This window comes from Pristiophorus japonicus, chromosome 13 (assembly GCF_044704955.1).
Source record: "Pristiophorus japonicus isolate sPriJap1 chromosome 13, sPriJap1.hap1, whole genome shotgun sequence".
In the NCBI taxonomy this organism is placed as follows: Eukaryota; Metazoa; Chordata; class Chondrichthyes; family Pristiophoridae; genus Pristiophorus; species Pristiophorus japonicus.
Window position 1 is genome coordinate 143,952,607 of NC_091989.1, and position 15,407 is coordinate 143,968,013.

The 15,407-nt window shown below is 41.2% G+C and overlaps 1 protein-coding gene across 1 annotated transcript in view; it reads left to right on the forward strand.

The window, feature by feature from the left end:
• znf536 (zinc finger protein 536) overlaps positions 1 to 15,407 on the forward strand; it is a 366,387-nt gene that overhangs the window by 240,893 nt on the left and 110,087 nt on the right. Inside the window, exon 4 of the mRNA XM_070898079.1 lies at positions 7,996 to 9,651. Coding sequence (XP_070754180.1) covers positions 7,996 to 9,651 — 1,656 coding nt within the window. The remainder of the gene's footprint in view (positions 1 to 7,995; positions 9,652 to 15,407) is intronic.

Consider the following 15,407-nt stretch of genomic DNA (forward strand, 5'->3'; position numbering starts at 1 on the left):
ACAAAACTACCATTACATTAATACCTCCAGTATTTTGTATTTTCTTTTGTTGGCCTTAATTTGTTAATATGATGCCTTGTGTTTAAATTCTGTGCACAACAGAAAAGCTTACTTGGATCTAGTTTGTCCAAGTCTTTCATAATTTCAGTCAATCTGTCCTCGTACATCATTCCCATAAGTTCTGGGATCAACCGTGTAGCCCTTCACTGTACACCCCTCCAATAACTGAATATCCTTTTGAAATAGAGAGACCGAAACTGCACGCAGTACTCCAGATATGATCTCACTAAAGCCAAATACAGTTTTTGAATCACCTCTCTGGATTTAAACGTTAAATCCCTTGCTATGTATCCCGACGTTCTGTTTGCTGGGAACATTGTGCTGATGACTTTAGTGACCGCTCCACTAAAACCCCAAGATCTCTCTCCTGCTTCAGTACCTCAAGTACATTCCCCTTCAGCATGATCCACATCAATCTTCCCTCTTTCAAAATCTCAGAACCTTACATGTCCCTGTATTAAATTGCATCTGCCTCTTTTCTGTCCACAGATCAAGCTTGTGAAGACCCTTTGAATTTCTGTGCATTGATATTCATCATTTGCCATTGCTCCCAATTTGGCACTTTCATGAGTACCTTTAATTACCAGCTAGGTGATCATTTTACAAACCAATCAGGAGACACTTTTATCTTTATAATCATATGCCAGCAGAGTTTTGCTGTGAACAGATCATTTCCTATCTGATGTCAGTGCAGCACATCAGATTTACTTGCACTGGGATAGAATGTCAGTCCCCTGGGCTTTGTGGAGTAGCCCTTCCTCGAAGGATTATTCTGTAACAATAGAAATCTATTAAACATGAAAGCTATGGAATACATAAGGAGGTAAATACTTCACATTGACAGTACCCCTCCCACAGTGCTGATCCACTTTACTACACTCATAGGAGATCTGAACTTAAAAATTCCATCCAGATGAATTCTCAAATGTTCAGTATTAGATTCGCGTTCCAGCAATATCCTTTAATGTGGATATTACAGTTACTATAATCTAAGAACTTCCAAGCAGTGGTTAATAACATGTCAGTAGTTCTCTTGACATTTGATGGTAGATGACTGTGAGATAACTAGTTGAACCGGCATCACTTCTTTTGATAAAATATCAGATAATTGTCTCAAGTGATTTTGAAAAATAATGCTTTACTATGTTTATCTACAGTAATCCCACCAGGTTACACAATGCTGTGTACAAAATCAACTGAGAAATACATTCATCTTTTGGGCTCTATAAGTTTGAGAAGCTCAGAACCTCATTAATAAACACAGAGAGAACAGCTTGCCTTGAAGAATAAATGGGATGTTTATAATTCAGCAACCAGCAAGGGTTATTCAAGGTGTACCCCAATCAATATATTCATAGAATAGAGGGACAGATATGAACAAACATACAAGTGACAGAAAATTGGTGTAAGATATGAGGGGAAAAAAAGGAAGCCAGCAGAATTAGAGTTAGGTTATTAACCGTGTCCAGCTCAATTGAATTTTTCCCTTGGCAATTAATAGGCAATTAATCATGTTTTCCCTCAGCAAGACTTGCATACATTGATTTATAATTTTCTAAAGCCCCATTTTTAAACCCTGTTCATTCATGGAGCTTCTCTGGGTACTGCTCACTGTCGTATGGCCACTTTTGGTTGAGTTTATGCCACAAAGTACCTGACAGTTTTCAGTAATGCTCCTCTGGGACTGGCAGATAGGCAGTATATTTACAGCAGGGAGAGCCAATTATACCAGTTATTCCTGCTCATGCGATAGAGTATCCCACTATGGTGAGAGACTCAATTCAGCAGCCTGGCCAAGGACTGGCAAAACTTGAGCTCAAATAACAGGCGACACCTGGGACCTAAACTTGTGACCATCTGGTCAGGAGACAGGTGTTCTTGTGCCCGTGCTACCAGCCCATCCAATCCACATCCATAGCTTCCTAAATATTGTCACAGCAGAATTTATCTCCAGATTAATAGCTTCTAGCAAATCTGGCAAAAAGGAATTAACTGAATTTAAATTCCCAAAAAGTTAAAGAGGTAATGTTACCATATTAATTTTCTACCAAAGATTTAGTAGGAAGATGTCCATTAGTGAAATTAGCTACAGTTTCTGGCTAGCTAACAATGTGAAGTATACAGTAGGGCATGGCTAATGAATACCGCAGTGGGTGATATTTCATTATACAAATTAATGCTCACATTTTAATGGGAAAGTCACAAAATGAATCTAGGCTTCAATGACAGCAATTAGAAACACAGATTGTCCCCTTCTAGACAAGGCACTATTTAGCAATAAGCAGCTGTGCAATAGTCTTCATACTTACAGCATATAGGCTTAGGGGATTCATGTGGACAATTTATATTAATGCACTGTAGCTTTCCTGTGAACAATATTTATTTCAGCCTTTCTAAGTGAGTAAAGCTCAACGTTTTAAAGTATTAGTGCTTAATTATCAGATGATAGGTAATACATACAGATTAATATAAAATTATAACAAAGGAGTTTGTAGGTTATTAAATTTCTTTTGAATCAAAAGGCACACACCATAGCTTGAAGATAAAGGTTACTTTGTTGCATATAAAATCAATCCATTTATCACAAGTGAGTAACTCTGGTAATGGGCAATCTGTGTTGAAAAACATTTGATAAAGCACAAAGACTAATTTAGAAATTTTGTCTGATAGAAATCATTTACCTGATGTCTTGTAACAGCATAAAATATAGCAAGGATAACACTTAAAATAACCAGGATAAACCATAATGCTTTAAAATTTTCACTGTAATGTAAGTCCACGCTTTGTTACGATATTGAAATGAGGTCATCTCGTTCTATTGGATGACCTTTGACCTTTACAGAATATTTCTCACTGTACCATGTGCCATTTTGAATAATGCAGGTTTAATCATGAAAGTTCAACAGAGTACATGGTACAAATATAACAAAATAGTTATTCAGGCACATTCCTCTCTATCCCAAAATACAGATTAAAGGTTTTGAAAACAAAAAAAGTTTTAAGTTGTTACTTAAAAAAATTATTTGAATTTTATATCTTTAATAATTCTTATCTTAATTTTGCAGCATACATTTTGCAGCATAAATTTTGCAGCTACTTAAAGATACAGAATTATTCAAAAAGCAGAATTCATATTTTTTACTGTTACCTGCTGGAAGATTAATAACCAGCAGACACCTCACGCAATGTATGCAGATATTAATCCAAGGTTGCATAATGGAAAATTGAGAGCCGCCCATTGAATAAGTTATTCAATGCCCTTTTTGTTCATCATGAATAAAGCACTCTTGTGTATGCTTCATTCATTACTAATAAAACAGGCATTTAAGACAAAAATGATAACCAGCACAAGGTCATATAGCTATGTTGTGTGACCCTGGACTTATGCAAGATATGAGCCTGTATCTGGCATGCTGTGAATGTCAGTTATTGTACTTAGCGCAGTCACCCTGCACAGATGCAGAATATTTTATTTAACTCAAACCTGACGAATTTTCTTTTGGAGGATGGAAACTAAGGATGATCAGGTACACAGTGAAAAGGTCAGTGCCACAGTGTTAACTAGCAAAGTAGAACGGGTCACAAATTGATATTGAGATAAGTATAATGCTTTTTATAACACTACAAGAACAACAACTTGTATTTATATAGCGCCTTTAATATAGTAAAATTTCCCAAGGCTCTACAGAGGAGTATTATATAAAAAAAAAATTGACACCGAGCCACATAAGGAGAAATTAGAACAGATGTAAAAAAGCTTGGTCAAAGGAGTAGGTCTTAAGGAAGGAAAGAGAGGTGGAGAAGTTTAGGCAGGGAATTCCAGAGCTTAGGGCCTAGGTAACAGAAAGCACGGCCACCGATGGTTGAGTGATTTTAATCAGGGATGCTCAAGAGGGCAGAATTAGAGGAGTACAGATATCTCGGGGTTTTGGGGGTGGGGTCGGTTATGGGGCTGGAGGAGATTACAGAGATAGTGAGGGGCAAGGCCATGGAGTAATTTGAAAACAAGGATGAGAATTTTGAAATCCACTTAGTGTTGCTTAACCAGGAGCCAATGTAGGTGGGTGAGCAGGACTTGGTGCAAGTCAGGACATGAGTTTTGGATTAACTCAAGTTTACATAGGGTAGAACATGGGAGGTCAGCCAGGACTGCTTTGGAATAGTCAAGTCGAGAGTTAACAAAGTAAGGACCAACTTGGCTTGTAGACATTGCATGGAGCACAGCAGTTTGATTCCATAAACTGGACAAAATATTGGCCACAGTTTTGCTTGGTGTGTACCTTTCAGTTTACATTCATGAAAATTAGGTATTGGCCCTATACCACCATAGTTATATTTAGTATTCTGGCAGAGAGTGCACTTTTTAGTACTCGGGTTTCCATGATGAAATGCAGACTATTTGTCGAAATATGGGGGCCGAAATTGCCCCTTGCCAGGTAGGCGCTAACGTGGCACAATGACGTTTACTCTGGGAGGGGAAATTGCCCCGGAGGTTTGGGGGGTGCTAACCTGGCAGCGCCACGCCCCACAATTAGTGCCCCAGGCTGGTGTGCAACCGGTGATGATGTCATCGCTGTGCGTGCCAACCCCTCACCATCCTGCACCGACCATCCTGCGCCGACCACTTTGCGCCCCACGGGGGAAATTTCCCCGTGGGCCATGAGACTGGCGCGGGAGGATGTCAATGCCAGTTTGCGGATATCCACCACCAGGGCACCCCTTAAAGTGGAGGCCTTTAGCGCCCTGGGCCGCCATTTTCAATTGTCAGACGACTCTTGGCTCGCGTTGACTGGGCCACCAACGGGCTTGCAGAGGGTGCAGCGGCCCTCTTATTTATTTGAAGGGGAGGGACGTTGTAGCGTGTTAGCACTATGTGGAGAATCTGAGTAGCGCAGGCCACCTCCACGTGGCGCTGGACGCAGTGTCGCGCTACCATCCCGGGTGTACCCCTCCAAGGAAGCGGTGTGCTCGAGACTTCCTTTGAGGGGCGCAGGGCCCAATTCCGCGTCGGGGTCAGGACTTCCGGGCCGGGCGCAGGAAGTCCCGGTAGCAGAAGGTTACCGCCCCTGATAGGGGCGAAGGGCAATTTCCAGCCCATTTATTTTAAAGCTATTCCCAGTTACCATTAAATGAATGGCTGGAGTTCTGTTCTGATGAGAGCATGACTTAAGCTAAGTCTATTACCAACAAATATAATTTCCTCTCCCCTTACCCCCATATCACAAGAGATATTGTTATTATTTTTTTCAATTTTCAATTAAGTAATATTCAATGAGCACCAGCTTCCCTCCACTACCTCACCCAAATAGCCATTTAGCTTGCGTGAGCACCTCAGAGTGTTGATGGATGTTTAGCTGTCGGGCCCTGATCCTGCCCTCATCCAGTGCCTGCATGCATGCACATTCCAGCAGGGGGCACCAGAAAGCAATCCTGGCTTAGTTTGTTCCTGGCCGAGCATAGCGATGCTGAGACCAACTGTGGCTTCCCCACTGTCACCCCAGTTGAAATTGGTGACCTGAGCACAGACTTGACATCAAGCTTGTGACCTTTCGGGTCTGTATAGCTCAGCACCCTCCACACTGCCAGACAATTGGCAACGTCAAAAGCGGGCAGTAATTTCATATGTAAATGCTCTTCAACCAACTTAGGCGCTGGTACAGGTAGGCCCAAGGCTCACCCAATATTGGGCCTCGGGTCTCATTCAAATGCGACTGCCAAGATGCAGACACCTGCTGGGCATTCCCTGGCAGCTTGCCAGTGAAAAGGATTTAAATTTACCGGTGGGTCTTGAGATAGGCGGAGAAGTGATCGGGAGGGAATTGGGCGATTGGGAGAGAAGGGAAGCGATTGGTAAGGGCGATGAGCGGGAACTGGTAATGGAGCGTTGCTACACCACCTGGTTCCACATTCAGGAAAGTATTTTTACCTTTTTGGTGGGAACCCTCCAGTGGTCCCTTTAAGGACTGCTGGTTAGGCCATATGTACACCACAATTCACATGCCAGCTGTGATCAGGTCAGTCCAATTTTACAAAGGGGGCCTTAAACTGGCATTAGTTCCCCTATATGCATTTCATCATCATCATCATCATCATAGGCGGTCCCTCGAAAGAGGATGACTTGCTTCCACGAGTTCACAGGTGTTTCGATGAAGGATCCGATGTTCCAGTCCTGAACTCCAATTGAGGGGGTGGAAGATGCCTGTGTGTGAATTTTTTTAACGTATGGTGACCGTTGCACACAAGCCACCACATGGGCTTGACAGAGCTAGGTTTTGGTCCAGTGGTAAGGATTAACCAAGACGACTGGAGACCTTCTCTGCTGCACGGACCCAGCGCGTACACATATCGCAGTGTGGGCTGGCCCGTGCTGCCCCATGGCCCTCGGCTCTTCTGGGCCCCGTGCCCTCATCTGTCGCACCTCCGCCACGATCTCTCGCTGATCATCCGCCCCGACCTTACCACTCCTCTGTACCTGGGCCCCGCCAATGTTCCTGCCCACGCTCCAAAACGACGACCAGGGTTTTGATGACGGCACCCAGTTGTCCATCTCAAAATCGGCACACACTTGGAGTAGCTCGTGCTGGAAGTGTGTATATACAAAGGTCCTAACAGCTTTTTCAGGCACAGGCCCTGGACACCTCTTTTTCTGCCTTTACCAATCTGGCGGGCAACACACTTCTGGTGCGCACTCGCCCCACACACCATATTGGATGCTTAGGTGCAGTGCCATCAAATTACTAGACCACAATGTTGAATGGAATCACTTACCAGTGTTGAATGGCAAGGTAAAACTATTAAAAACAGGGTAGCAACTTCGCTAGCCATTGAAAACAATTTGACCATCTTTATGTTTTTTACATGGATCATTTTCTTAAATGAAACCATGCAACCAATGTAAACAATATATGGCTTGTGCTATAAACAAATGAGTTGTATTGTAGTTTAATTGGCTGTGGAAGAATATGACGTTCAGACTGTTTCTTTACGTATTGAGAACAATGGGTAAAGTTCATCCAGTCTAGGGCAGCATTCTTATACTCCAATTGCTTCAGATTGGAGAACATGAAAGGATGTGTTTTAATTAGAGACTATTCAGCCCATTTTGCTTTGTTTCTGATTGATAAGAGGTTATAACTACAACAGAAACTCATTGACAGAGGTTGATTAGGGTGTAATGGATGGAATGCAATGATTATATTCCACATCCTTTTAGTCCATAATATTCCACTTTAAAAAATAATGTAATTTGAAGAATAAGTGGAATAAAAAGATTTGCTGAAAAATCCAGTAACATGAGCAGACACAAAATGTCCTTTATCATACTACATGAGTGAAATCTATATACCTTCAAGACAGAGAAATTATGTAAATAATATGCATAAACCAGATAATTTATGAGGTGAATGTTATCCTAAAAATCCCTGTTACATGAACATAGCATAATACTCCTTTTATTTTTCTTTTAAATATTTTCCAAACCAGTGCAAATGCAAATCTGCATATTTAAATTAAAATGGATACAAATATGCACAAAGCGTTCTGCATGTGCTTTTAATTTTTTTTAATGTTTTATTTACACTGTGCATTGAATGGACTTTGAACCACAGAAGTATTCTTTGAACCAGTGCTATTTTCTGAAAATTATTAAATTAATTCTTGAATGATGCTTCACAAATAATGATAAATTACTTCTGCAGCATGCCATTTGCTAATTATACCCATGATTTACTGCATAGTAAGTCTTAAATCATTCATTTCAGTATTGTGTGGATTGCTATAAAGTTTTAAGTTTTAAAATAACTTGATATGTTCAAACTCATTTATGTGGTTTTCACAGTGTTTTCTCTTCCTTCACGACACTAACAAAAACAGTTTCTTGTTCTGAGTCTTGACTGCAGTGCAACATAAGCTTACTACCTTCTTTCAATTGTTTAGGGGAAAAGCCGTATAAGTGTCCTCACTGCGACTATGCTGGAACCCAGTCAGCATCCCTGAAATATCACTTGGAACGCCACCACCGGGAGCGGCAGAATGGGACAAGTCCTCTGTCGGGGCAGTCACATACACAACAAGAGCATTCTGAAGAGCCAACAAACAAAAACCAGATGTTTATTAGGCCAGACATACTGAGAGGAGTTATGAAAGGTGTGCCAGGAACTGACCTCAGGAGTGGCTTGGTTCCTCAGCAGTGGCCTGTAGGAGTGCTTCCTTCAGCAGAACGCCATGGGCTTGGAGCTGGTGTCACATCAGAGCAGCAATCAGAAAATCTGAAAAGTACATCGGAGGTATGTAGTGAAGAAACTCCAAGTCTTTCTGATCTAAGCAGAGCTTTCCAGAGCCTGGCTGGAAATGGAGTCAATTTTCAAGGGTCGTTGCAAGCTTTTATTGACACTTTTGGATTGAGATCCTTGGAGAAAGAAAAAGAAATGATGGAAAGAGCCTATAGTGAAACTACAAGTGTGAAACAGTCTAACTCAAAACCTACACCTGAGAAACACACAAAAAATGCTGGCTCTGACGATTGTGAAGGAAGGGCTGAAGGTCAGCCATCCGAAGAAAAATCAGTTGTCAAATCTAGATCTACTGCAGAAAAATCCCAATATGAACCACTGGATTTGTCAGTGAGACCTCCGTCACATGATTCTGCCTCAATCCCTGGTGCAACCATTACAATTCAGGATAACATTACTTGGCACGGGTGTCTATTCTGTGCCTTCACAACTTCATCAATGGAATTAATGGTTCTTCACCTTCAAGCAAATCACCTGGGAAAATCAAAACGAAAAGAAAATCCTTTGGGAATGTCTGGAAATGGAAATGATCTTCAAGGGGAGCCTTCATCTATTGCAAAGAAATCCTGTTTGCCAGTTTCTCCTGTTACTAAGAAAGATATGATAACTGCAAAATCACTTGACAAGGCAGATTCCTCTGCTGCTAAGATATGTCAACAAGGTCAATCTATTGATTCTTTGGGAGATCACAAGAAGTCTTTTGTTAACCCCATGGACTCTAGTCTGAGCTCTCTAGTGACAGACTTTTACAAACAATTCAACAAATATTCAAATGTTGGTGGTCCAGGGACACCTATTTTGAGTACTGCTCATGAATCTGAACTGAAATGTCTCCCTGCAAATACACTGAACCTTGTTTCACCAGGGGCTACAAGCATGAGTCCTTCTGGTGAAGTAGGTAATCAACCATGCAGTGATGACACAGGGTCTGTCAATGATCAAGATTTAGATGATCAAGATGCATTAGTGGACATAAACCAACCATTAACCTCTGATGAAGAAAGTTCTGATGAAGAAGATACAATTCATAATGCAGCTCTTTCACAAGGATCGCAGAGTCTTCTGAGCTCCATGGGTAAACCACAAGGTGGACCTTGGCACAATTTAAATCTTCTGTCACCTCACGATATTCCACCAGGGCTGGTCAAACAGGAGCAGGTCCACGACCATCAACTTCTGGACCAGCAGATGAACATGCTCTCTGTTCTGAGAGCTTACAGCACAGACAACATGGCAGCTTTCAATGGTATTGGAAATAGTTCAAGCAGCAGCAGCAACACTAAGAGATCAGACTTATCAGGTGGGTGTCAAATAAATCCAACTTTTAAAATGCAATGAAAACATTGGCCAGCTAAAACCCTTTTAGAGACATGGCTTCAAGGAATTTCAACATAAATTTACAAAATTGTTGTACTCTGTATTATTGCTAATATGTCAACTCCTCTGTTTTCTCAAGTTTTCATATCAAATTGAAGCCATTCACTTTCAGATCCTGATTATAGATATTCACAGCAGATATTTTGTAGCTTAACGAGGTCTTTTAAGTTTCAGAAGAATGGGTTGGAGGCTTGATTATTGTGAGAGTTGTCCATGGAAGTGCAACAGACATGGGGCACACTTCATTTGATTGATAGGTACCACTACAGGTTAAGCATCAGCATTTTTACACTCTACTGAGAAACTGGGAAATAGTGTAATTGTTAGAACCTTTAGTTAAGGACTCTATAGCCTTTCAATAGGTCTTTAGCTGTGACTCCTGTTTCGGCAGAACTGACCCAGTACAGGTAAATGCAATACCTAAACCAGCATTAGTAGCAACCTAACAGTACAATCCACTCAAATATCTGTCAAGTCGTGAATGCAATTCTAATTGTATAATGTATAAAGTCTACTGACCTAGAAGAGGACTTGCAACAAAATGGAAAAATGTTTGTACAGCACATGTTATAGAGGTTTTTTTTTCTAATGATTTATGTATGCACTTGAGATCAAAGCATTTTTCAGACTGAGTATCCATTTCTTAGGTGTCCCTTACCTATCGCACAACTCATAATTTTCAGGAAGAAAGTGTTCACATTGCAAAGATAAAGGTATTTAGTGTTTGGATCTTGCTTACATAACAACAGTCACTGCACTTCAATGTAATTCATTGCATGCGAAGCAGTTTGAGACATTTCTGAGAGATGTGATAAGGCACAATATAAATGCAAATCTTCCTTATTTCTTTCATTTCTTATTATACTTTTATCATATACATGCATGCTTTGACTGCAATTTTGTGCATAAATATAATTATATCTCAATAATTAGCTGATGACCAATGTGCATCCTAAATTTTGGAGCGTAGAGTTCAGTTGAGATTATCTTAACTGATTAATGAAGTGATGATGATAATATGCAGTTGATGACAAGGAAAGGAGGTGGCGCTATCCAAACAGCCAATTGTTCCGTAAGCAAATCGCAGAAATGGTTTCTTTTTTCTCTTGGAACGCATAATTGAATAGCAGTAATGAGCTTGACATGTACTGCTCTGCCAAACTCCAAATAGGCAGAACGATTGATGAACTTAATCCTTGTTCTTGTCTTTCAGCTGTCCAGCCAATTCTAAGTTTGTAAAGTCAGTTCCATATACACATTCATTGTTGCTCACAAGAGCTACCCTGCAAGATCCAAGACAGAATCAGTATAATGTGCCCAGCAGCTTTTTAGTGCTATCTAAATTTGTACCAAAGCCAACTCATACCCAAAAACTGCTTTTATTTTTTTTTAAGTCAAAGTATAGCAATATTTAATTTACTATAGTTACTAGTGTCACAGAAGTTAAGGCACTGAGGCAGTCAGAAGTTTGAGTGACCTGTTTTGCTGTCACTCTAATTCATCAATAATATGAATGATGAGTTTTTTGTTATCAGGTCATTGTATGAGTATATGCCTCGTGATAATAGAGCATTGTGGCTGGGGAGGAGGAAAAAAATCCTCTCTGTCTCACTGTTCACTGCAGGTGGCCAAGATGGCTAACTTATGCCAACCTTTGCCAAACTCAAAACCAGATGGAGAGGGATCAAGGCTTGAGTTCTGAAATTCACTTTGCTGCTGATTGGAAAGCTTATTAACCTTAATATTTAATATTTCCATATCATGAGACACTGACGTAAGTAGAAAAAAGGCCTTTTACTTCAAAGCAAAATCTTTTGGACTCTGCTTTATATCTGAGAAATGCACATTGAACTTGATCAAATACTGGACTGGCTAATTCAAAAACAGACAAGTGCAAACTCTAAAGATAGTCATGCACTGGAAGTAGCTGAAGGAAGATGCATGGAGATAGAAGCATGTGGGTAAAGGGACAGATGAAAAGAGAAGGTGCATTTCACTATGTAGTTTGTGCATATGCATTAACTGCATGTAGGAAACATGCCGAAGAAGGAATGAGACAATGAGTACTTCAGATAATGTACTCAACTAATTTATAATCATCTGAATTCTCTGATTGTGTTACAGCCTTTGGTCCCAAGTTTCCACATGATTTGCTCCTGATTTTTAGGAGCAACTGGTGTAGAACGGAGTAACTTAGAAATCGGAATTCTCCACATTTAGTTTCCTCCAGTTCTAGTCAGGTAGAACAGTTTCACTTTGGAACAGAATTTTTTTTTCAAAAGGGGGCGTGTCCGGCCACTGACGCCGAATTTCAAAGTTTCCACAGTGAAAACGTACTCCAAACTAACTTAGAATGGAGTAAGTGAAGATTTTTGTACGCTTGAAAAAACCTTGTCTACATTTTAAAAAATCAGGCGCAGGTTACAAATTAGGCGTCGGGAACGAGGTGGTGGGGGGGGCGGGGGAGTGAAGTCATTAAATTCTACAATCAATCCTTAGTTATACTTATACAAATATTATACAAATAAATCCAACCTGAATAAAAATTTATAAGCAAAGAAAAGATTAAATAAACCATGTTCCTACCTGTGTGAAAGTGCTTCAGGCAGGCCTTTCAGGCAGCGGTGTGGCGTCAGTGTCTCGACGGCAGCGGCAGCAAGCAGCCTTCGAGCTGAGCTGCAGTGCTTGAGGCAGGGGTGTGGTGTCAGTGTCTCGTCTCGACGGCAGCGGCAGGCAGCAAGCAGCCTTGGAGCTGAGCTGCGGTGCTTGAGGCAGGCCTTCATTCCCCGCGAAGATGCAGCACCCGGACGGACTTGAGGCCATTCGGCCATGGGATTGCAGCGGCGTCAGTGGCTGGCCGGGAGCCGAAGAATGAACACAGGACACACGCAGCTGCAGATTTAAAATTCTTTAGGCCGTTCGGCCACGCTTATGGGGCATCGTCAGGTGGCTCTAAGGCAGCCGAAGAATCAGGAGCGGACGTGAGGCCATTCGGCCATGGGATTGCAGCGGCGTCAGTGGCTGGCCGGGAGCCAAAGAAAGAACAGCAGCAGCCTTCGAGCTGTGAGGGGGACTGAGGCCATGTGGGCAGGGAGAGGCAGCCACATCGACATCTTTATATTTAAATTTGCAGAATGGGTGCTGCATTGTCAACACCACATATTATGCAATGGTTTGCTTCCTCATGCAAGAAATTCTTTGTTCTTGGTGGACGTTGATCCATTGCAAAGTTGAATTGGCACTTTTATTTCTCCAAACACACAGTCCTTAATTTGCAGGCACCGGTTCTGCAAGTTTAGCAGTGAAAAGCTGAACTCACTGATTTCAGCAGGTGATTTATTCAGCAGTGCTGCTAAAAGCACTCCCTCACACACAGAAATATCAAGAAAATTAAAATGCAAGCCTTTGCAGGGGTCCAAGAAACAAATCTTCACTTTTTCTGCAGTATTTTTAAAAATGGCCGAGTGCCAATGTTTACTTCAGACTGCGCGTGCGCGAACGCTCCAACGCGCACGCGCAGGGTTGCCGGCACCAAGAAGCCTCATTTCAATTGTACCCGCCCCCTCCTACTTACAAAATCGGCGCGAGTGGTAGGCTCCGCCCCCTGTGCGCCGCGCCAAGCAGACATCGAGCTCCAAGGAACTCGAGAATACCGCACTTTTTTTCCGGCGCCGTTTTCGGCGCGAAAAACAGGCGCCCAGCTCTGAGGTGCGCCTTTTTCGCCGCAGCACGAAACTTGGGGCCTTTATGTGTGGTTTGATATAATTTATACATACATGTATAATTTTGTTTCATTTATCTTTTAAAGACATGCCCACAAATAACCTTTGAACTGTGTAAGATTGTTGGTCCATGCATTTGGGGTTAATGCACAATAATCTATGATAAAGCAAATAACATGAATGAACAAGGAATTGAGATGAAAGTACATAAGATATAACATAAAGCTGAGGGTTACAGTATTGTTTTATATTATGATACTGACTGAACCATTGTAAGGTTTTCTGGTATCCCGTGACCTCAGATATAAAGTGGATTGTTTATGACTTCCGTGTTGATGGGGAATCGACATGAAGCACTTGCACTAGAATGTATTTGTCCCTTTCAAAGATACATTGTGTATAGCTCCCAAGTACAGTATCATAAATAAAAACAGAAAATGCTGTAAACACCCAGCAGGTCAGGCAGCATCTGTGGAGAGAGAAACAGGGTTAATGTTTCAGGTTGATAACCTTACATCAGATTTCAGTATTATAAAGGGGAGGTGGGGGGGGGAACTGCTGTTCACATAATTCCATTGATATATACGTAAGGAATACAAAGCAAATTTAGGAGTAAGAAGGGAAGTCAAGCAGAGTTTCTTCTCAAAGCGTAATAGACTAGTGGAATAAGTTGCCAGGAGATGTCACTGGGTTTAAAGGCAACTAAATGTGTTTCTGGAGAGAGAAGAAATTGAGGGATATAATAAGAAGGCAGGCTGAGATCAATCAAAAAGAGACAAACTTCTTAAACCAATGCTGTTTTCCTGCTCCTAAAAAAATCTTATATTTTTGATGAAATTGAGGTAAATTTTCATAGACTCTGCTTCTGTTGCAGAGTCGAGAGCACACATTAGAGGATCGGGTACAAGTCTGTGCCTGATTTCCAGGCTTCCCAATTTTCTGATCATTCATTTTAATGACGAGAAAATTGGGAACAGTAGATTTCGATGCACTCAACCCTGCACCCGACTCTCTGATCAGTGCACCCACCAAGTGAGATTCCACTCTGGAAGCATAGTCTTTAAAAACTTACCCTATAACCTGCATTTTACATTCAGTCTTTTATGTATTCACTCTGTTGTACCTCCGTTTCTCATATTGTGCACCTTCTTTATGACTCCTTCACTAATGTAAGTAAACCTCTTTATAATCTATTGTTTATCTTACAGTAACATATACTTTACATGGTTTCCAAAGAACTAATTATAGCCAGAGTGTACGGTAATAAAAAGTGAGTTTGTTTTTGGTCCCTGTCCTAAAGTAATTAAATTAGTGCGGTTGAATATGTCAGTTAGGAAAACATGCTGTAGTTGAAAGTCCCAAATTTTCCAGACATCTTCAATAATTTAGGATGCTGTTATATTAGCATCAATGTAAAGTAGTTTCATGTACATATAAACAAAAATTGACAGTATAACTCGGCCTGCAATTGAACTTCCAGATAGATTTGTGTAAGGTAAGGTTGTCAAGGGATATGGAACAAAGGCAGGTAAATGGAGTTGAGGTGCAGAGCAGCCATGATCCAAGTGAATGACACAACAGGCTTGAGGGGCGGAATGGCCTACTCCTGTTCCAATGTTCCTATTTTCATTTGTTGGCCTATAGACCCTGTGACAGTTCCTAGAAGTGCAAGCGTATTTAAGGAATGGGAGGGGGATAACACCTGAGGTGATTCTGGGATTTGGAGTGAGGAGAGAGGGAAACGTAACCCATGCCATTAAAAAAACAGGAGAGTCACATCTGTCTTCCCCTTCTGCTCCCCAGTAATTGCACCAATAAGATAGCTCGCACACAGCATGCATTCACATCAGATTGTAAAACCACATTTTAAATACCAGCAGGAAGTCCACTGGATGTACTGGAGCACTTACAAACTTATTTTTGACTCTTTTGAATGTTTTGAGGGAAGCACTGCTCC